We start from the raw sequence: 24543 nt of genomic DNA, 5'->3' as shown, positions 1-24543 counted from the left end.
GTCAAACTAATCTCCATATCTCAATACATATACATATGTTAATATCAAAATCCGCTAACGATCACGACTAGTAGTGGTTCTTCGAAAATGACCAACGCTAGCCGTGGTTGTTCAAAAATTATCACTACTAGCCGCGGCTGTTTTACAATATCCGGCTAGTCTTTCCTCAGGTTTCAGCATTAAAAATTTATTTTTATTATTTTGATTTTCCCACTATATTACTATTTCATTACTATTAATTACATACGTTATTTAAACGTTCCATTTCAAGAAAAAGAGTATTATTGTATTACTGTTTGCACCGGTTGTGATAGTGAAGTATGTTTGTCTATAATAAATGATAAATAATTAGTAAATTATACAATATTTTATTTAAATTTGAAAAAAAAATGCGTTTACCTATGGATCACACCGCCGGTCATGACACTTCTGATTAATATACAGTCTACTTTATAGGTCAAGCCTATGTTAATTGTTCATTTGCTATGATTTGTGTGTAATAATTTAAAATAGTAAAGTGTAATAAAGGCTCCTGATAGCCGACCCAAATAAATGTATTAAAACAGTGTTTTTTAAAGACCCACTTGAGCATGGTACGTTTCAACTGGCGCTGCGAACAGGATAGAGAAGATGTAAATTTGCGAATTTCACCCCAAATACCTCAGTATTTTAACCTGCGGCATCTCTATCCACTCAGGAACCAACACCCTTGGAAAAGGCTTCCGATACCTGAAACAACGTTTCGGTCATCTGGAAACTCCTTCACTGTCGACTGGACAATCCTTGACGCAACGTTTTACTAAAGGATCAGAAGTATTGGGAAGATATTTCAACGTGAGTACAATTACTGCATCTCCTATTTTATACTGTTTTCCCCTTTTCCATTTTTTGAAGGAAGCATTAGGCGGAAATGGGAATTGATGGTCTACTTCAGGTGAGTTGGGTGAGCACTGGCGCTAAAAAAGCGAAATTAGGAATGAGCGAAAGGAAAGCAGCTCAGAATGGAAGGTGGCAGGGCCTTCTGAAACGGTCGTTTGGTTTAGGGCCGAAGTCGGCAAGTGTCGAAATGGACAGGTTTGGGTGACCTGATACTGAGCTCCGGAGACTAGCCGTGAACCTAACTGCAGCCTCGGGGAGTGAAGGTGAACCAGTTTCTTTCAGAATTTGGATGTTTCTGATGAACCCGGGATAGTTGAGTGCGGAACGAAGAATCAGCATGTAATTGCATTGAAGAATTTGTAGGCGATGCACAGCACAGCTCCACATGGGAATGGCGTAGAAGCAAATACTTTTGATAATTGCGTTGAACGCACGGATTTTTGTTTGATGGGAGGTAGAGCTGTTTTGGATGAAGGGCTTGAGGGAGATAAACGCGGCTAGGACCTTGGCACGGGTGACAAGGATATATTTCCGCTATGTGAGTGTTCTGACGAAGACAACGTCGAGGTAAGTGACGGAGTTGCTCCATTTGATAGGGTGGTTGTTAACGGTAATGGTGAAAGTTTTCCGGGTCCTATGGGATAAGAAAGTTGCTTGCGACTTGTTCTTGTTAATGGAGAGTTTCTATGTTCTGTACCAATTTAGTAGCAGGGGCAGAAACGTATTAATTAATTAATCGATGTAGAGAGCTGTGACGATCGAGGGGTGGGACGGCATGTCTTCGCAGAAAAGCTTGAACAGAAGAAGTGACAGCTTGGAGTCTTGGGGGACACCAGCTGTGATGGCTTTGCTTGGGGTTAAAGCAGAGTCAACGCGGACACGAAAGGTTCTGTCAGAGAGGAAGGAACGGATAACCTCGATTAGGAAATGTGGGGTGTTGAGGCATATAACTTTGATGATGAGACCTTCGTGTCAAACTAGATCGAAGGATTGCTGGATGTCGAGCATAAGCATAAAAGTGTGAAGGCGCTTGTTTAAGTTGTCAGAGATGTCTTCGGAAACACGGAGAAGTTGAAGGCCGGTGCCGTACTGTATGCTCCACGTGGCCGAGAAGTAGTTCCAAATGGATGGATTCAATTACTTTGCTCAGGCTTCCCTTTTTTTTGGGGAGACAAATGAAGGCAGCTTCTTCCCAGATCGGAGGGAAATGGTGGAGCCGCATGATAGCGTTTGTGATGTTGCAGAATGTGGTTATGTGTTTGATGGCAGAATTTAAGGCCACCTTTGGGAATACTCTCCGCGCCAAGGGATTTTCTCTTTTTTTGAGATCGGACGATGAGGAAGATTTTACGGGGAGTTGTGTGTTCATCCGTTCCGATCAGGACTGGGAAGGGAGCACTGGGGACAGAGAGAGTCTGCGAAGATTGCAGCTGTTTCCTCATCTGAAGTGAATACGGAGCCGTTTTGTTTTAGCGGCGGGAGGTGTGGGGCTCTGTTTCGAAGAGTGTGAATAACATTCTAAGAGCATTTGGGATGTGTTTCGGTCTGAGCGATATAATCATCGAAGGTAGCGCAACAAAATTCGGTGAGTCTGGTTTTAAGTTTTCGCTGGAGGGCGTTTAGCTCGACGCGGTGTGCGGGATCACGGTGTTTTGCCACAGACGGCGGGTTTTGTTTTTCCTTTTGAAAATGTCAAGAGTTGATTGTGTGGGACGGGGGGTACGTAAGGCTGATGGGGTTGTTACTTGAGGGAGAGCTGATGGGCTTCCTTTCTTTAGGGAGACAGATGACAGTGGCTTAACCTACCAATCAACTACCAAAGGGAAGTAGTGAAGCCGCATGATGGCGTTTGTGAAGTTGCACATTGCGGTCATGTGCTTTAGTGGCAGAACTTTAAGAACTCCGCTGGTACTTCCGTCAGCACCAGGGGCTTTTCTCTTTTTAAGAGATTGGATGGTGAGAAAAATTACACACGGGGACGTGGGTTTGAAGTCGCAAACAGTAGGGACAAAGTTTCGATCACATTGGTGGGCGTTTATTCCATTCAAGAGAAGAAGCTGCAGTGGTGTTTAGGGACGCATTGAATTTTTGAGAGGGAGGGGGGAGCTGCTGTCACTACACTGACATAGGATTTTTGGGAGAGCGCCCATCTAAGGAGGACTGTTGGACGGACCGCTGGTTTCACGGTCTTTTGAGTGTTGGGGGGTTGTTACAGATTTTTGGGGGGTACTGTTCTCTTTGGAACCTTGGGGCAGCCGCGGTTTGTGGCGCAGTGACTTCCTTTGCAATTAGCGCAGGAGAGGGTGGCATCTTTTCTGTCCTTTGCCTTACATTCGGCAGTGATGTGGTTGCGACCACAGAAGGAACAGACCCAGGCGGCGTGACAGTAATTGGCCGTGTGGAAGAATTTCATGCAACGGCGGCATTGTGGGATGTCTTTAGTGGCCCTTTTTGATTCAACTTTTACGATGAGGCCGCAGACTTTGCTATGTTCGAAGATTGACTTGGACTTTGGAGAGGTTTTGTCCAGACGTACGGACACTAAGGGTCAGATTTTTCCACCGCTGGACATTCGGTGAACGCCGCGGATGGTAATGGCTTTGTGAACAACTTCGGCTTTGATATCTTCTGTGAAGATGTCTTCGCAAACTCCACGGAGACAACATGGATATTGTGGTCTTGTTTAAGTTGATTTGTAGAAAACTCAACTTTGGATTCGAAAGTCGTCGAAAATCATCAACGAAGTTGGGATAGATTCTTATCGCTCCTTTTGGCGGTCTCAGCTTCTGTGAAGTCAGCGGCAGAGGTCCTGTACTGGGAATGTATCGCCTATTTATACTAACCTCAGTAAAAGCGGGGGTTCTGATAAAGAGGGGTTGAAAGTGGGGTAGTGAGAGAAGGGCAAAAATTAACGACAAAAACTATTCCATATGAATTTGACATATTCTTACTCGATATTTTTTACATGGCACGTATTCGCAAAAATCATATCTTTGCAAATAACTCGGTTTGAAAAAACGCAATCTTAATAATTTTCTGCTACGTATAAACATCCTTCAAATACCTACCACTTTTGTTTGAAACATTTTTTTTCTACACTGCTGTAGTTCAAAAACCGCTTTTCACGCTATGAATTATTAAATTACATACTTTCCACTAATACTTCAACGAAAAACCCCATGCTGTGGAATTACAAATTTTTCAAATCTAATTTTATTCATCATTGCTTAAATTTTGAGGATGATCTATGATTTTGACAAAACACCTACATTAACCACTAGTAAATATTGTTTTTGAACCATAATTGTTTGTCAGCTACACTTGAACGGTTGTATTAAACTGTATTTGTTTTTCGTAACTATTTAACCCGTAGGTCCTTAGTTACTTACTTTTGTGTTATTTAAATGTCAGGGTACATGTTCGATATACAGTCGATCACACTAGCACTAGGTGCAGTACGTCGCGTAAAAGAGGTATATTTAAACAAATTTATTCAACTTTTTATCCAGTTTCAGACACTAGTACCCAAATATAATTAGCTCATCGAAAAACATGTTCAAAGCTTTTGGTCATCACATCGACTGATTATTGGTCAAAAGGGAAGGAGAAAAACTCTTTTGAAAATGCAACTTTTTTTGCTGGAAATGACGTAAAATGGCCTAATTATGCAAAACATACATGAAAAATCCAGGGGAAGGTCTTTTTAACGCTTTTTTTGCAAATTAATATTTTTAGATCACACGTCAATGTTGACACCTCATTTTCATAGTCGCCACCTCAATTTTCATTAATAATTCAACTTCTGTAGTACTCGACTTAAACCTCACAGTTGAAGCACCCCCTGACCCCTCGTGTAAATAAATAGTTTTTGTCGTTATCAGTCTTAGAAGTTAATTTTGTTAAACCCTCGTACACTATAGTATTATCTCTTTATATTCCCCTCCCTTAGGATAGAGACTTTTCTGAACTTCCCCTTCTCCTCCCCCCAAGCGTTCCAACTATCGTCGCAGACGATTTCAATGCTAAACACGTCTCTCACCAATAGTAAAGGCACCTTCCTTCTCGCCAATGTTCTCGTCTTACCCCTTACAGTTAAGGCACCCCCTGAACCCTCGTTATTCTCTGCTACCCATAATTAATTCCCTGACATCCTTAACATTTTTGTCAAAAAAAATGTTACAGTATCCGCCAAAACCAGGACCACTTTCCAGTCCTAATTGAAGTCGGCCGTCCATTCAACAACCCCCTAAGCACAACTACTTCACTGAACTAGCTACATTTTCGTAACACCCTCGAAACATCTTCATTCAAGTGCACTGCACTCTACCTCCCACTCCACACCCGCCAAAGACAAAACCTTCTCTGCAGACATTCTTTCTCTTCTTAAAAGGAAAAACAGAACCCACCGCCAGTGGCAAAGACAGAGTCTCTTCTAACGAATACATCGCTCAAGCAAAAATACATCACAAAAGCACTTGGAAAGTCATCCGTTCTCTCTGAAACAGGGCTCCCATCTCCCACCATGAATGTAAGGAATGCAAGGCAAGAGTCAGGAAAGATGCAACCCTAACCTGTGCTAACTGCAAAGGGAACCACCGCGCCACCTATCGTGGTTGTTCCAAGTTACCTAAGAAAACCGTACCACCAGAAAAACGCTCCCGTACTCCGGCTGCTCCAGAAAACGTCCAGAGAATCACCCGTCCTTTAGAAACCCCCATAACGACGCTCCCCCAAAATTCTTACGTTAGGGCAGTCAGCAGTCCCCCCACTCCCATCCAAAAGTCCAACGCAACCCCGTGCACCTCTTCAGCGCCAGTTGCTTCCCCAACTTTGGAACAGAAACCCCAGGTTATCGTGCAAACGATGGTAGCCAGCATAGTTGCCGCCCTCCAAACACCCACCCGTGGATAATAACGGTCACCCAAATAGTCTTCGAGTAATTACCTGGAATACTCGAAGCCTTAGAGGTAATTGACTCGAACACTTCCTCGAAGAACAGTCAATCGGTGTTGTCTGCATTACCTCACTTATCGCAGAAAGTCAAACTTCACATCCTATAGAAGAGACCGTGAAAACTCTGGAGGCGGTGCCGTAACCATCCTCGTCAGGAACTTTTTAAAACACATGCCCATCCCTTTGACCACAAATTCATTAAAAGCAGTTGGGATTGAAGTATCGCTAACTTCCGGCCCCTTCAGAATCATTCCCTTTATTCCCCTTTTCTTTCGGATTTCACCTTCCTCTTGCCCCCAAACGTCTCGACGATCGTCGCATGCGATCTCAATGGCAAACATGCCTCCTAGAGCTGCCGACAGACTAACAAAAAAGACATTTCCCTTCTTGCGAAAGTCCTTGACCTCAGCCTTGCTTTTGAAGCTCCACCATATCTTAGATACCACAGGTTGCTAGTGGCATTTAGAACACAAAATATTACAACACTTTTAATCTTTGAAGCAAGAATCTGTATGCTGTACCCTCTGACCCTCGCGATCAACTTGATTCCAGACCGAAATGATGTTTAAAGAGGTCATTAGCAAGGTGTATGACTCTTCATGACCGTATGAACACCTGCACCTGCTAGACAGGGCGTTAGATTTCAATTTACATGGGATTGCTTTTATCCCATTAAACTTAAACAAATTCCTGTATTTGAGGAGCTTAATAATATTTCAGTGAATGTGTATGGTTTAGGAAATTCATTTCATAGCGGTAAATATATCACAAAAGTTGTTGAACCGTTGTAATATTCAAAAAACAAAAATAAAATTTGTTAATATTAGCAATATCTGAGGCACTGTATCTGGCTAAAAAATTTATCGCGCCTATTCTTACCTTAAATAAATAACCATGGCCATCAAAAATATTTTTGCGATGGTTGTCTTCAGTATTTTAATAAACACAAAAATCTATTACATTTATTATTATTTGATAATAAAAATATAAATAAAAATAAAAAGGTCAGAGATAATTTTACTAATAGGTATAGAACGTAAAGAACACTTAAAACCCCAAAATTCCACAAAACGTTAGAAAACCTACTGGTAAATGGCTTTCTGTTTTCGTGGTAGAAGTGGGTTATGTACATAATACAAGTTATACAATTTCGTTAGATGTATAATATTTGTTAGTATATGGGGCTGTCCATAATAAGATGTTTAATATGATATCTTCTAGACGATAATATATGTATTCCTATAATTTGTAATAATATTCTTGATAGGAAATTTGCCACAATTGATTGGGTTGTTCTTTCTGAGAAGTTTTTGAACTGAAAATACATCATTCCGGCGCACAACAGCCTTTGTTTCAATTATGATATTCATAACGTCATAAATTCGTCAAACAATTACTCTCACTTGTCTGTTTAACGTTTGCTGTGAAATTATTACATATTAGCTGTCTGTAGAAAAGTAAACTAAACAAAGACAGGAATGGATTGATTCCCTCAATTACCCAAGTAAATGCTCTTGAATACTTGAAATACTAAGCGCATAAAAATAATCCTTGCTTCTTCTTTACTACTGTCGCGTACAGGCGTACGAAGTAGGGTTCGTTTTTATTAAGTCAAAACTCAACTTCCGAATCACTTATACTACCGTCATCAAAGTAGATACTTTCGGGGTTGAAATACTAGCTGAAAATTTCGACCCGATCACACTCGGTCACGTTGAACTTTTCGTAAACATCTTTGTTGCTTTGTACTTAATAAGATATGAGAGAGATAAAGGTTCTTGGAAGTTCTCACAACGATGCAGTAACAACTAAGCATGTTGACATCTGCACGGATGTTTGTTGCTATTCATGCTGCAAATTCTGAAGTACATATAAATAAAAAAGAGCATGCTCTTTAACGTCAGTGTAAATTTCGTAAATCCCTGAAGGACATTAACTGATGCCGATTTGGACACACATTAAAAAACTTCGAATCCCCCATTTGTTGTCAATCACGATAAGAAAACGAGGACCTGGATGACGGAGCGCGAAAGGTCCGTTGTTGGTTTGAGAAAAAAAACAACTCGTCACCGCAGTTGGCTTTGATTTATCACTATCATAAAATAGAAAAGTATACAAAAAGCAGGAATTTCAATCAACAAAAGGTTTTAAAATATGGACATTACCATTACGTCGTGCCCGCATTCAATGTGAGCGAAACACGTTTCCGTTTTTAATAAAAAATTGTGATGTATAGGGTGAGTCTCTTTGTTATTATTCTAATATATAACCCTAACTAATGAATTTAAAAGCACTCTCTTGGTTCTTATCAAATTATGCTCTAATGTACAATAATTAAAGTATAATAAATTATAAATGAGCGTATAGAATCATAAAAACATTACGAATACTTAATTACGAATTATATTTAACAACCAATAAAGAACATTAACTACACTTATCAATATTATTAATTGTATAGTGTTGGTAAATTTTTATAAATCCATTCGATGTATTTCCTTACATTTACATAGACGCTCGGTACACCAGCCATTCCGCATTTATCTGACCCGAAAGACATTATTCCAATCTGAAAATAAAAAAATTAATGTTTTATAAAACATGAAGTCCTGATAGTTGTTTATTATAAAGTTGTAAGTACATATGTTAATTAGAAAGCCAAAACAACTGGAAATACTTTAGAATTGCAGATTATTATATCAACAAATCAACCGTAGTTATAATAGGAATGTTGGTTTTATGAATGAGGCACTGCTACATTTCAGGTGACATAAAATCCTTTTGCAATCGCTATTTAAGCATGATGTGATTTTGTATTGCAAATGATAATTGTCGTTGTTATAAGAACTTTTGAATCAATCAACGCTTTTTATATACCTACCTCTCTACTAAATTTTAATGTTTAATTGTACTGTCTGTTTGCCGCAACGTAGTTTTTAATTATTTATTTATATTATTCCGATCCGACGGGACTTGAAGCTTAACGAAACTCTTGTACAAACAAGAGTGGGTGGATCGGCTTACGAGTTTCGATGATTTAGGGAGCCGGACCATAGGTTCAACAACCAGACTAAGACAAGTCCCTGAAAGAGGGCAGCAGCTCTTTCAGTACTCAGGGAGGCAGAGATCACGAGGATCGGTATGGCACTCTGATGCACAATACTGCGATGTGGAAGGCAATGGGAAACCACCACATTATGATCCCGAGTACAACGTACGTTAAAAATTAAATGATGGCGTTCTCTGGGGTAAAGCAATCCAGAGATAAACTAGTCGTATTCACATGTCCAGGCGGGGACTACCTCGGGGGATGTCATCAATGCAGATGTAGAAGACGTGTTAAGTTTAGTGAAAGGACAGGAAAACCCAATAGTTTTAGGAAACTTTAACGCAGTAATAGGTGAAGATAAAGTGGGAGCAATAGTAGGTTCTTTTAGATTAGGCAATAGAAATGATAAGGGAGACAGGCTGATAGAATTTTGCGATAAACGTAACTTAACCGTCTCGAAGACTTTATTCAACCATCATGTTAGGAGGCGCTATACGTGGAAGTTGCCAGGTGATTTAGGGAGGTATCAATTAGATTACATACTTGTTAGACAAAGATTTAAAAATCAAGTGAAGAACTGAGTTATCCAGGAGCAGATATAGATAACGATCATAACTTAGCGGTTATGAAGACCAATCTCAAATTGAAAATTCTGGAAAAGGGGGAAGGTAGGAGACGTCTAGATAGGATAGGTATAAGGACAGACGAAATACTAAAGGCGGCGGGTGAAACGAATGACGGGGACATAGAGACAGAATTAAACTGCATTAAAACGTGTCTAAAGTCAGCAGCTACAAAGGTACTAGGTCTTAAACAAAACGAAAGTAGGAAATCCTGAATAACAAATGAAATTGTAGGATTAATAGACGAAAGGCGGAAATACAAAAACAGGACAAACAAAGAAGGGAAGAAAGATATAAAACTCTAAAGTGGGAAATAATTAGGAAGTGTAGGGAAGCTAAGGAACAGCGGATTGATAGGATGTGTAAAGAAGTAGAAGAAAAGTTTGAAGTAGGTAAAACCAATGAGGCGTATAATACAATTAAAAGAAATTTTAGAGATGTAGGATACAGTAGTAATAATATAAGAAACGAGGCAGGGGTCATTCTGATAGAAAATGAGGAAAAGTCAGATAGGTGGAAAGAATATTTAGAGAACCTATACGCAGGCCATGAAGTATGAGATATACTCGTATTAGAGAAGGAAGATAGTGTGGAGGTAGATGAGCTAGATTATCCCATAATGAGAGAAGAGTTCGGTGTAGCATTAAAAAATTTAAAGAATAATAAGGCCCCAGGTGTAGAATAAATACAGGGGGAAATTCTAAAACATGCAGGACAAGAGATTAGAAATTGTATCTTTAAGCTAGTTAGTCACATTTACGAGACGGGGAAGTCCCAGAGGATTATAAACGGAACATGGTAGTAACTTTACCTAAAAAGAGGGGCGCGGATAGGTGCGAGACATTTAGAACAAATAGCTAGAACTTTACAGAGGAGGATAGAAAAAAGAGCGGAAAACCTATTAGGGGAAGATCCATTTGGGTTCAGAAGAAATAGAGGAACGCGGTCATCTAGCTTTACAGGTAACAATAGAGAAAACGATAGAAAAAGGAAAGAGTGCGTACATGGGATTTGTAGATTTAGAAAAACCTGTTAACAATGTTAAATGGGACAACATGTTAAATATACTTAAAAATGTAGGAATGAGTTACAAAGATAGAAGAGTGATACTTAGTTTGTATAAAGACCAACAGGCAGTTATAGATATGGGGCTGCAACGTAGAGAAGTAAATATTAGGAAGGGAGTCAGGCAGGGATGCACACTGTCACCGCTACTTTTTAATCTATACATCGAAGACGTGTTCAACATCATTAAAGACAGTACAACTGTAGGGATAGATATACATGGGCAAAAGATTAGTATGCTTAGATTTGCAGATTATATAGCAATATTATCATCTAGCAAGGAGGAGTTAGAGATAGCTTTAAATAAAATGGAAGCGGTACTGACAGATCAGTACTGTATGAAAATAAATAAAAGTAAAACTAAAATACTGGTATGCAAGGGAAGAAAAAGTAGGAAAAGAGCGCATATAAAGATAGGAGACGAAAAATTAGAAGAAGTTAGATATCTAGGAAGTCAGATAAGTCAAGACGGAAGAAGTAATAGGGATATAAAGCAGAGGATAGCGCAGGGTTGTGTCGCCTTTAATAAAAAGAAGTCACTTCTATGCTGGCGAACGGTTAATTTAGAAATTCGAAGAAGGTTGTTAAAAGGTGTATGTATAGAGCGTGGCGTTGTGCGGATGCGAAACATGGACAGTGGGCGCGGCGGAAAAGAAAAGGTTGAAAGCCTTCGAAATGTGGTGTTATAGGCTAATGATGTAGATAACATGGGTAGAAAAGGTTAGAAATGAAGAGGTATTAGAAAGAATAGGAAAACAGAGGACTCTATGGAAGTCAATAAAAAATAGGCGAGATAGGTTGGTAGGACACCTTCTCAGGCATGAAGGTCTAGTCAGAGACATATTAGAGGCAGAAACAGGAGTTAGGAGGGCTAGAGGTAGACCTAGGTTAGATTGCTGTTCGCAAATCGTTAAGGATGTGGGTTGTTCTAGTTTTAGGGAAATGCGAAGTTTAGCTCAGGATATGAGATACGTGTGCAACCAGTCTTAGGACTGACCACCTTATGATGATGATGATTATATTATTGTAATTTTATCTTAATATGTGTATATGTTTTTTATTTATTAGTGTTTTCATTTATACAATTGTACTTATACCCAATACTGTTTATATTCGTGTTAATTCGCATATTGCGATTATAACAATAATGTTTTTTACTCAATGTAAAGAAACAGGATGTCAATAAGAAAACTTGAAAGGTTTATTTGTTTCCTTTTAGAAGTAAAAATAGGGGTAAAGAGAAGCAGGGAAAGAGCTAGATTAGGTTACTGTTAAGTTAAGGATGTGGATGTATAGTTTTACGGAGATACGAGGATTAGATAGAAAGAGGTGGATGTGCGTGCTTGAAATATTAACGTTAACTATATGAAATCCTATGACATTCTTGGTTACTAATAGTGGATTAATATGCAATATTAATTTGAAATCATTTTTTCGATTTAAACTATTTTTCCCTCATTAATTTGAGGTAGTTTGTAGTGGGTAAAATTTAAATCGAAAAAATGATTTCAAATTAATATTAACGTTAACGTTGTAAATTCGAATAAATTTTCTTTTCTTACTTGGTAAAATATATCTCCTCTTTGCTCCAAAAGAGGCGCCCCTCCAAATCCTGAGCAGGCGTCTTTCCCTTCCTCTCCTCCGGCACAAATGTTACTGTCAGTAACAGGTATTACACTTGAATAAACTTCTGAGCAGGTATCATAATTTACAAGTGGTAAGTGTACTACTTGTTGTAGGTTGGACATTTCTGCAATGTTGAAAGTAACACTTCTAAATTAGAGGTATCAAGAAAAATCTTAACAGTTTTTAGCTTGGCGGCAGACACTTAATTTCCGGTTTTTAATTTTCATTTTTGTAGTCAATGAATCAAAACTTTGCATATTTGTTATTCGATTTTACTAATTCATTGTTTTTATAATGTCAAGTTACTTATATGAAATTATTAAAACATTTTACCTTATTGATTTCACCACTGTTAAAAAACTGTCATTGTAATAATCACAAAAATATGAATAGTAGGTTATACTGTTGGTCAAAGGATAACTAGGGATACACCGATAGTTAAATAACTTAAAAAGTAAGAAATGTAGTAGATATGTTTTTCAAGCAGTGTTTTTTGCTATTTCTTCGTATTGCAATCAATGAAAAGTAATAATTTATCCTGGTAAGTTATGGGCCTAGGATACCTTCTTGTGTAAAAGTAAAAAAAAATTAAAAAGTTAAAAGTATAAAAACCAGTAAAATTGTCCCGTGTCTGCGAAAAAAGGGTACAAGGAAACAAATGGCACCAAGTAATATATGTAGAGAAGAAACCGCTCAAATAGAAAAAGTGGTAAATGCTGAAACATTTCAAGTGTGAAATTTTCAAATAAGAATTTTGTTGAAAGTGTGTAGGTTATATGAAATTGTAAAAAGAGAACAGAAAATGGAGAGTTTAACTGAAAAAGAAGAAAAACAAAGCTGTCAGAAGAAAGATGCACAAGCACAAAAGGTGATAATCACAATTGATAAAAATATTCTTTTATATATTATGACCCGAAAACAGCGGTTGAAACGTGTGAACTTATGTGCAATTTATCAGAAAAACAATTCTTTAATTTAACTATGAGAAATATAGTGATATCTCACTGCATATTATCAAATTAGAAAGTTTTGCCTTCAAATTAAAAGCACTCAATCAAACTATAAGTGATGAGATGTTGATTTCAAAGATACTAAGTCCTTTGCCTGAAGATTATAAGTACTTTCCTACAGTCTGGGAGTTAACTTCAGTCGAACATCGTACTCTAACAAATTTAGTTTCTAAATTCATTGCTGAAGAGTCAATGAGAAAAGACAGTAAAAGTGAAAAACCAATAGCCTTCATTGAAACAGAAAGTGTGCTACAAGTGTAAAAAACAAGTAGTACAGTCATCTAAGTTAAAGAAGAGGGTCAATCTCGGAATGTGAGATAACAAGGTGTAAATTTGTACAAATCTGTATTTTGACATTCTAAAAGTTGTGCCAAAAGTAACATCTCGCCTCCGCTTCTTAAGATATTTAAGGTCAAAAGTCACCAAAAACTAATTTTTGCAAATATGGTTTCAATGACATTTGTTTATATTATGAAAATTGTAGAGCATAGAATTCACCACAAATTCTGTTCTGAATATTTTTTTATATGCTTAACTGTTTTTGAGGTACAGCGCGGAGAACCCGCAGCACTTAGCATAAAGTCAACCGTGAGTTCCAGTAATCAACATATCAATCGTCTGTCTATACTATCAAATTCAAACTTGATTAAGGAATGATTTAGAACTCTAAAAATAGGGTTGAGTTCCGCAAAATGGACTCCTGGAACCGATAACGACAATATTACCACCAGTTCCAGACTGAATACAATATTTTGCAAGTGCAAGAATGGGTAAGGTTCATGCTGCGCATATAAAAAATCAGGGTTGCAAATATTTTGCAAGTGCAAGAATGGTTAAGGTTCATGCTGCGGGTGGCAATGTGCTTTAGCTTGTAGTCAGTGTAATTGGCAAGTGTGCTTCAATGCTTCATAGTATTAAAGCGATCTCGATGAAGAAAGTTCACTTGACCCCGAAATCCTTGGCGGTTTAGAGACAAATATCCTTGAAAATGAAGACGATCGTAATGAATTAGAAATTTTTGTGCGACCGAAAGACGATGATGAAGAAGAACTAAGATTTATGTCCTAAATATCAAAGTTTGCAATAATTTTCCTCACATTTGAACTTCAACTGAATCAATGTATGATACATAATTGCTAAACAATTAAAACTTATTTACTCTATTCCATTTCCACCTAAAATCTAAATGAGATATACCTAATATATAAGATATACAAATATTCTAATTAACAATTTTTTAATTACACAAACTAGGTAGGTAAGTATTATTAAACGAATATATTTGATCAATTAAAAAAATTAGACATAATGCATTCATTAATAAATAATATAAATTATTTGCAATTATGGGTTTTTTAGTAATTGACTAACTTTTTCTGTTTTTTCATTTGTCTATTTATTGTTTTATATCTAATTGTGGTGATCAAATTTTTGCCCTTTTATTAATTACTTATTTATATTAACTATTGTTTTCATCTATACAACTCTCTCCGTTTAAATTTATATTATAATACGATATACATACCCGGAGCGCAAATCTTACCATCTAAAAAACGAAATGTATTGATGAAGAAAGTAATTAAAGGCGAAACGTCGATTAATGGTTTTTCAAATGAATTACTTTTAACCCTATATCGATTTTAATTCCACAAATTTATTTCTCTTTATGTCTGTCATAGAAAAAGCAAGCACATCTAGTTAATATTACAACATGTAAAAGCAGGTTTAACTTAATCTTAAGTAGTTCCTAATTTTGTATAGCGATTTCTTTCAAAAATATGTGTTATTGTTGTAAAAAAAATTAAAATACCCACCATTCTCACCAGCTTTTTTACCCCAACCTACAAGGACAGCAGTTCCACCCAGCATAGGCCATTTTTCCGGTAAGCACAAAGGTTGAGCAGTCACTAAAAATTATTGAATCTATTATTTCTATAAAATAAAAATATTAAAAAAAACATCAAAATATGATGAGAAGGTAAGTACCAACCAGTACTATACACCATCGTGAATTTAGATTTATGCTTATTGCAGTCATTCAAAGACTGCTATGAAATTTAAATGCAAATTCTTTGCTCATTATGTATTGAAAGGTCAAAATAAAAATATACTAATTTTAAGCAACCTTTGTTAAAAATAACAACAACGGTTACTTTCAAAAATTGTCAATTACTTTGAAACTGATTGAAAAGAAATGTGATTCTACTTCCATCTGAATGTTGAATTGATTAAAATAGGATTCCTTCTATTTAAGCTAAAGAGCTACTATAAACGATATGAACGAACTGTAGAATGCTACATTTTGTGGGATTCATAAATGTTCAACAAGGTTCGTAAAGGGTATCAACTTATCGAACTGAACCTACGGCGCAGCTATCTTTACGTGACAGATGCGTAACCAAACAGAACACGAAGTTCAGGTAGTGTTAGTACTCTGCGAAACTCGTGATGTCAACTTTAATTAAAGTTTCGTTAAGCATACAATTTTGACTAGACATATGTAACACTGCACTGCACCGCGTAATTTCCTCAACTCAGTTCACTGCGCCGGATGTGTTAACTCACTTCTACCAAATATGTTGGCGCACAGCGCAGAACCGGGAAATTCGAAAGGTGTTAAGGTGTTATGCTGTCAGACTTCACTTTCAAAAATATATATAATATACAATTCATTAAAAAAATATTACGTACATTTTTAAAGCATTATCTATTTAATGTTATTGAATAACAATTATTGCTATTCACGATTGTAACAAGGATTATATTATCTTTCATGTAAGATGGGTACTGTGACAGTTCTAAGTGTGAAAGGGAATTATACAACAAAAAACGCTTGATCTCATTCACTGAGTGAACAATGAGCCAACGTAGCTTGCGCGTTGTGCGCTGTTTGATGAAAGAACCTGTGAGCGCGAGGTGGAGATGTGCGTTTCGCTTCTCACTCGATGCTTTCCATTTTGTTACGCCATGGTGCAATTTTGAGTAAACACAATGAGCCGGCGCAGTAAATTGCGCCTGAGTTACTAAGTTAACACGCTGAATTTCTTTGAGTTACTCATGTTTAATTCCAACAGAGCACAGGTCTCTACAACACTACTTGTGACAGTGTTTTATGAATTACTACAAACAAAGAAATGAACGACATCTGTAGAATGCTACACTTTGTGGGATTCATATTCAAAAATGGCCTTGTCGAAGAAGAAAAGTTGAAAACGATTAAAATCAGTCATTGCTTTTCATGTTGTAACACATTTCATATGATGATATTTTTTCAAGGTACATTTTGTTCTGCACTGCATTATTTAAAAAATTAATAATTAACATGTAATATTCTTGTTCCAATAGTATTAATTTTTAAAAATATTAATTTCTATTTAGTCTGACTGGCCTACATGGGCACCAGCAGAAGGGCGGATTCTCTGTCATGAAAGAAAATACACAGAAAAGGATTAGGAAATATTTTTTTATTACGCCATTGTTTGAATAAATGCTTAAAGCGTTTAGGTTGGTCAGAAATATCTAATTTTATATGTGCATACCTGTAATTATATGGATACGCTTTTAACTATAATTAATACTAATTGATGGAAATTATAAGGAGACATTATGGGTAAGCTTGGAAATGATGAGTAATCTCTGAAGCCACTCATCGGTTACAAAAGAATTTTCGTCAATACTTGGAATGAATGGCCTTTCAAAGTAAACATGGACTGTACATCATTTCGTTAAAATTAAAGGGCTTTTCGTGGATAGCAATTTTGCAACCACCGCCCACTTGGACTAAATTGTTTCCAACTTGCAGTCATTATTTGAGTTGCAGTTTAAACATCAAAATTGTTGAATGTTTTAAATTGTTAATGAAACTATTTGAGCTCTTTTGTTTCCTCCAATACATTGAAAATGTTTCATTACTGTAACTTCTCTAATTAAGTATTACCTGAGTAATTTAATTTCGATGATAGAACAATAAGAGCAATATCATCTTTATATATTTGCTCATTAAAACCAGGATGCACGATAACATGACTGACAGGAATATCCTGAGTTGGTAATCCACAGAATTCTGGTCCACAATCAATATCTGAATTCAAAAGCCATTCCCCTATCCGTACAGAGTACCTGTGAATAGTCAATAATCGGTATTATATGTTCAGAAAAAAATAGACTAAATTAATTTAATTATTTGTACTGCGTAAACCTCTAATACTAAATAATAATAAAACTCCATAATAAATCAATTGGATAGAAAAGGTTAGAAATGAAGAGGTATTAAAAAGAATAGGAGAACAGAGGCTGTAAGGAGGTCAATAAGAAATAGGCGAGATAGGTTGATAGGACACCTTCTCAGGCATTAAGGTCTAGTCAGAGACATATTAAAGGCAGAAACAGGAGTTAAGAGGGGTAGAGATAGACCTAGATTAGATTACTTTTCGTAAATAGTTAAGGATGTGGGTTGTTCTAGTTTTAGGGAAATGCGAAGTTTAACTCAGGATAGGAAAGAGTGGAGGTACGTGTCCAACCAGTCTTAGGACTGACGACCTTATGATGGTAATGAATAAATCAATTACCTAAATATTTAAAATGCTTTCAACATATTTATTTGAATATTCGACAAATTCGTAAATTATAACAATAAAAAATACTCCAAAACGAATTCGAGTTAAACAAATTTATGTTGAAACGCTTTATTCATTTGACTACATACTAGCCTTTTTAATGTTTATAAACAATCTCGTTTAGGTTCTCTTAAGTGTTGTATAAAAACATATAATGTGTGAATGCAATACTTTTGATGTGTTATTATGTGCAAAGACGTTTTTCAAGGTGGTAACTATTAGAAATTATTTCACAAATTTCACATAATTTCACTTTAGATTGAGGAAAAAGTACCCACTGAAAATAAGACTCGTACATATTTCATGATATTAGTGGTCAACATTCACTTCCTTAGTTCCACAAAAGAATCCTAATACAAAATGGGTTTCCTAGGTGACTCAAAGCAATAAACAGAGTGGTTTCCATCCAATAAACCCTCCTGCCATTTCTGAACTGGTAGACCGGAATTGACTTTTGAATACTAGCTATGTGAAGCCATAAATTCTTCATACTCCGGATTCGGAGTTCCAGGTTCCATAATTCTGATCCGAGCATCTTCGTGATTATCATCATCATCATCATAGCGTGTGAATTCAAACGATTAAAATGGACAACTTTTGGTTTCTTACTCGGTGCACGTCTAATCCGATAGACATCATTTATTCGCTGGAAGATTTTCTATGGATCATCCGAAAATGGTGTTGCAGCTTCAGTAATAGATCCTTCTATTGTCTTGGATTGTACAGCCATACCACGTCTCCTTCCTGAAATCATCCAACAGTGACCCTCATGACTTAGATGTCCTTCATACGGCATATTTGTATGTGTACTTCTTCGTGGACGTCGTCAAGTTTCTTTCGAAGATCACTACTGCATTGGTTTTCTCTTTCGATGTTCATGCATTTGTCCCTGCAGCTGTCTCACATTATATAAAGAAATCAGTCAATAACGTCTTTCCATCAAACTTGGCTTTGAGGATACATTCGATAAAACGAGATGCGCCTGCTTCATTTCAATGATTTCTTCAATAACGGTCATACTTTCCTTTCCTGGAAGCTGGTTGACGATCTCTTCTGATATCCTTATATCTATTTCTTTTATTTGGTATTCAATTTTATTTTCTGTTTCAGCCAATTTTTCGTCGAATAACCTCAATTTTTCCAATATTTATTCTTTTAATGCTTTATAATTCTCAATTAATTACTCCTGTAGTCTTTGAATTTTCATTTAACTTTACTTCGAAACTTTCGTTTAATTTTCTTTTGATTTTTCTGAGGTTTTTGAATTTTTGTTAATTTTCTTGTGTTTATTTTCATTTAATTTTTCCTCTGATTTATTTAATTCAGCTTCAAATAAAGATGTCTGAGGATCAAAACTAGCTACCTGTTGTTTAGCTTGTTTCAACTAGGTTACTCTTAAACACATTAGTTTTTTAGGTATTTTGATTAGAAAATTCTCTTTTTGTTGATTATCATTCAACCCCACATCCATTGTAACCAATTTTCCAGTATTTATTTTATTTATTTAACGATAATTTATACTACAGTTATTTATTTACACTAACTAAATACTCAAACTACTTGTTATTTATATCACACGGTATTTATAATGCTTATGTACTTGTCACTGTATTTATATCACTCTGTATTCGCTGGTAATTCGCGTTGTTCATTTACATTCTTCTTGAGAATTGTGGCATATTTCTTGTTGAAACACGACAGTAGAGTGAAAATACGTGAAAAGTCGTAGAAGGTAATAAAGTCATGTGTGATATAGAACAGTGATTATTTCCTGTCGCAGATATATGCTGTATAAACAGAAATTTACTTACAGTTTGTAAGTGTTGGATTTTGCCAAAGCACAATGAGCAGCAGTCAATATCACCCTATTATTAATAATTGACCCAGAACAAGGATACTTGATATCGCCATTTTCTGTGCCTACAATACAAAACACGGTATTTTTCAATTAAAAGAGTTAATACTTTAAATAAAAGATGTTTTATCATATTCAAATTACGATTATGTAACTAAATTGTACTCCATTTAGTGGGTTTTGTCTTTAAGTTTTGTAAAAGAAAAAATTCTGAATGTATCCTCAAAATTAATTGATACCCCTTATAAATTTAAAAAATTAATTTTATCAAACATTATTTGTTTTTTTTGTAACTAGTTATTCTAAAAATATTAATTTCTATTTAGTCTGACTGGCCTACATGGGCACCAGCAGAAGGGCGGATTCTCTGTCATGAAAGAAAATACACAGAAAAGGATTAGGAAATATTTTTTTATTACGCCATTGTTTGAATAAATGCTTAAAGCGTTTAGGTTNCCTTATAAATTTAAAAAATTAATTTTATCAAACATTATTTGTTATTTTTGTAACTAGTTATACAATATGTTTTATATCAATTAAAAGCCTGCATAAATGTGTAACGTCTTTCATCCTAAAAAATAATTAACCACCCTGAAGAAGTGTGACAGATTAGAGGTGAAACGTAGTTATTATTTGTGGTATTAAATTAATTTTTGCCCCTAGACAGGATTTGATTTAAATCTAAAAACTTACTTTTAAAACCTATCCTTGCTACAAAGGGATACGCCCCTATACTTTTGTAACCTCGTCCTAAAACTGCAGGGATGCCACACTCTTGTCCATCAACCATTGGGGTTGGCGCTTGATTTGAAGGTGATTGCTGAACCATTTGGGGGCAACATACATATCCGGATCCTTGATACCCACAAGCTAAATTTGCTAATCTGTCAAAGTTAAAATTTCTCTCAAATAAAAAATACAGAAGTGCAAGTTTGGCTAATAATGGAAACAAAAGGTTTGTTTGGAAATCTTTTATCGAGAGAACCGTTTTAAATTTTTCGTATAATAGATATGGTATATAATGGTATATATACAATAACGGATAGGCCTTTATCGTAGAAACTCTAGCTTTCGAACGATGGCGATGCATAATTTGAATTAGATTCCAAACGAAAACCAAACAATATAAAAAAAAGTAAAACTATTGAATCATGATGACTAAAGGATAAATTTAGCTTTCAAATATAACGTAAATTGCTTAAAATATAACGGCTTTGTAAAAATCACAAAATTTTTCAGATCATAATCATGCTAAAAACCTACTGGTACGTTCCCGCTTGTTATTTACTCATCAAACTACTTCGTGGTGACTTGCTATAATTAACCAATTGAGGTGACTTTTCACGCAAAACAAGATCAATTTTCCATATGAAGAACAATTGATTCCAATTGCTTATATGCGTTTCTTTAATCAACAGATATACAAATTAGTTATATAGTCCATTTACTTTTAAAATTGACCAAAATAAAATAAGCCTGCATGCGAGATCATCTATTAACAGGCGGACAGCACAATCCTTATATAGTAGATGAATTCGTGCTCATATCATTTAAATTTTCCAATCGTTAAATGAGTGTATCGCAGAATTTCACAGTTTAATTTCATTATGAAAAATTTGTCATTAGCGCTCGATCTTTAGATATACATATTATACAAGTTCTGCCTCACGACCAGTGAAGTTGACCTAACTAATGAAAATAGTGAAAATCTCTCATTCAAGACGAAATTTTATGAATATTGATGCAATTTTGTAAGAAGATCAGAAAATGGATATGTTTTATTAACTTTTAGCATGAGAAATTAATATAGCATACAGTTATGGTTGTATATCATTATCTACTGATATCTGCTTCTACCTAACTGAGGTAGGAGGTGATATGACACTATAAAATAAGAAAACTAATTAAATGTTTGTATATGTCATCGTTTTTGAAGAAAATGTATCTCAAAGTATAAATAAGGGCCAGTCCGGTCCTGGCAGGATCACACAGAGAAATACGTTAATGCAACGCTGCATTCAATCACATCGTAATTAGCTGCATGCGTGTAGTATTTCTTTTGTATTTTTTATTCATGCATTGTTTACTATTTTTTATATTAGATTAAGTGTGATTGACGATGCTTATGTTACATCCTGCCTAGAGTAGGCTTTCTTTCTTTTAACGTTGTAAACTGTATGCAGTCAGTCTAAATCGCTGGCAGTAGGTCAGTGTGACACTGTCATAGGTCAGAACAAAATAATAGTCATTATAATGGAACTTTGTGACATGATATTGATTTACGACGAATGTAAATATAATAGAAATTTCAATGCTTTTGAATTCAATTCAGTTCCGAAGCAAGTGAATTACCACTTACCTAATTTTTCAGAAACACCTCTACCTTAAGATATTTTCAATTGTTAACGACAAGAAAAACTTCAATAATTCTCATATGTTAGCCCGCAATAATTAAAACGTTTAATGCTGGTATGTATTTCAAATCTGTATAGTTAATTTCAACAATGTTGCCTGCACAATTTAGCGGTCTACCCATTAGAATATTTCGGAAACTACATCGATTCGAATTTTCAAAATTTGGACAATAGCGTTATTGAGTATCCTCTCCTCAATTAAAATAACGACAACTATATATCACTCTTGGTTATACCGGAATTTGACCCCAACTTCGTTATTTTAAATAGAATACCCTATATATTATAACGGTTTTCAATTCTACTTATGATTTTAGATAGACTTTTATAATGTTTTTCTACTTCCAAAGTTTATCGTTTTCGAGATATTATTTTTTTTTATGAAAAGTATCACACAAAAGCTGGAGCAACAATATTCTTAGGAAAGGTAGCTATACCCTCAAGATTTCCCTCCATACTTTCAAAATAGGTTAATTGCATGCAGGGTGTTAGCAATTTTGTGGCAGATTTGGTTAACTTCAAACTATCGTAAGTCAATTTTTTCAAATAGAACACCCTGTATATATTTTCATAGCCTAATACAGAATTTTATTGTTTTTTAAATGGTATTATGGTTCCCTATACCCATCTCTTCTAGTTTTCAAATTACTTACTGTTCTTTGTAAAATCAACTAAAACTGCTTATTTATTTATGAAGATGGCTGTGAAATTATTGAAATTATAAGCAGAACTTTAAAACAAATAATATAAGTTAATTATGGTCACTCAAACATCTGTACTGACAGAGTAGTCATTAAATATTTTGACTGTCAAATGCAGCAGGTCCAAATTTACAGATACACAGTTTACGCGCGCGAAACCGGAACGAATCCCTATAAGTTTATTTTTCTTTCATTCAACTAATCAAACTTCTTAAACGTTGCCCTTTCGCCAGAATTAAGATTTACCTTTTATTTAAATTAATAAATGAAATAATTTAATTTTTTAGTGTTCTACATATTAATTCTATCTATTAATAGCAGGGATTTTTTGCGTAAATGTGTTGGGTGAAATAATAGAAATAGTATCTCATCTTTAGATTAAAAACAAATTCGCTTCATTCTATGAAAAAATTAAAATATGTTTTATTGTGAGTCTAACTATATGTTGATAAATTATCGTTAGAATATTTAGTTTCTAGTCGGCTCTTTAGTACAATAATTTAGTTTTACGAAAATACACAATCAGACGCCTAAATCGTGCAGGCCACTTATAACAATAAAATATAAAAAGTATTTTTTTCTGAAATATTGACAAAATTATGGATCGTAGAGAAGAATGATGTTAAAAAAGTTTGTGCGCAATAGTATTAATAACAAAACTAAACTAAAACAAATCAAAAAATTAAATAGTTATTGCAAAAAACTGAGACGTGATCATTTTTAATTATTGTTATAGTTTTGCTAAAATTCGTTTGAAATCTATCATAAACTATCTTGTATTGTAATGTGTTTGAAAGCTTCAAAATTGGCGAAACAGTTTCTACAAAACCTTACTTATTTATATCAATAACTTGTACGTTAACAATTTTTTATAAAGAAGGTTTAACAACACGAATTTTAAATTCTTCTTATGAACAATTGGAATAACCTTTTTTATTTTTACTGTTAGATCTTTCTAATTAAAAAAAATTGAAATGATACCTAAAAGTGCGATCTAAAAAGATAAAAAATCTTTTTAGAAAAGATTCAAACTATAATAATCAACTCATCATCATCCTAAGGTCGTCAGTCCTAAGACTGGTTGGACACGCCTCTAATATGTCTCTGACTAGACCTTCAAGCCTGGGAGTGTGTCCTCCTAACCTGTCATCTCCCCTACTTCTTATTAACTACCATAGAGTACCCTGTTCTCCTATTCTTTCTAATATCTTCATTTCTTCTCTATCGACGGTATCCTCAATAATCAACTCATTACAAAATTATTCATGAGAGACGAATGAAACCGAATGATGAACGTGAGGGCACATTTAGAGTTTGAGGTGATGGAATCGAAAATTAATCATAAAATCAAAGCTGACTATAAAATTTTGAAATATCTCGGCTTTCACACATCATAGAATCTGCTTTTAAGCAGTTAAAAAGGTTGAAATTTTACTTTTTTGTTAAGTAATCTCCAACCGTTGATGATCAACCTGGCATGTCGAAGAAAACCTTTATTTTATTTTATAAAAATCCTTAGTACACTTTTTTTGTTCAAAAATCTGCTCATAATAACAAGAGTACCTATAAACTATTTCGAAAAAGAAATAGAAGGTGAAAATTCCCAATACTAGCACAAATGTATTATATCTATCTAAAACAATAGTTGTTACTTTAAAATAGAAATTGCAAAATCGAAACGATTCCATTTCATATACAAAAGTTATTTTGATGAAGTATTCGAAATCCTAAATAGGTTACCTCCAAATATTT

General features: G+C 35.1%; 1 protein-coding gene across 1 annotated transcript in view; it reads right to left on the bottom strand.

Moving 5' to 3' along the window:
- Positions 1-7898: 7898 nt before the first annotated feature.
- LOC108739363 (venom protease) overlaps positions 7899-24543 on the bottom strand; it is a 29977-nt gene continuing 13332 nt past the window's right edge. The window contains exons 3-8 of the mRNA XM_018473243.1: positions 20370-20560; positions 19633-19741; positions 17143-17324; positions 15020-15112; positions 12132-12319; positions 7899-8401 (exon numbers count right to left, since the gene is read on the bottom strand). Of these exons, the coding sequence (XP_018328745.1) occupies positions 8282-8401; positions 12132-12319; positions 15020-15112; positions 17143-17324; positions 19633-19741; positions 20370-20560 (883 nt within the window). The 3' untranslated portion in view covers positions 7899-8281. The remainder of the gene's footprint in view (positions 8402-12131; positions 12320-15019; positions 15113-17142; positions 17325-19632; positions 19742-20369; positions 20561-24543) is intronic.

This window comes from Agrilus planipennis, unplaced genomic scaffold (assembly GCF_000699045.2).
Source record: "Agrilus planipennis isolate EAB-ADULT unplaced genomic scaffold, Apla_2.0 scaffold171, whole genome shotgun sequence".
Lineage (NCBI taxonomy): Eukaryota > Metazoa > Arthropoda > Insecta > Coleoptera > Buprestidae > Agrilus > Agrilus planipennis.
The sequence above is the reverse complement of the archived record's forward strand: the minus strand, read 5'-3'. Positions and strand labels throughout refer to the sequence as shown.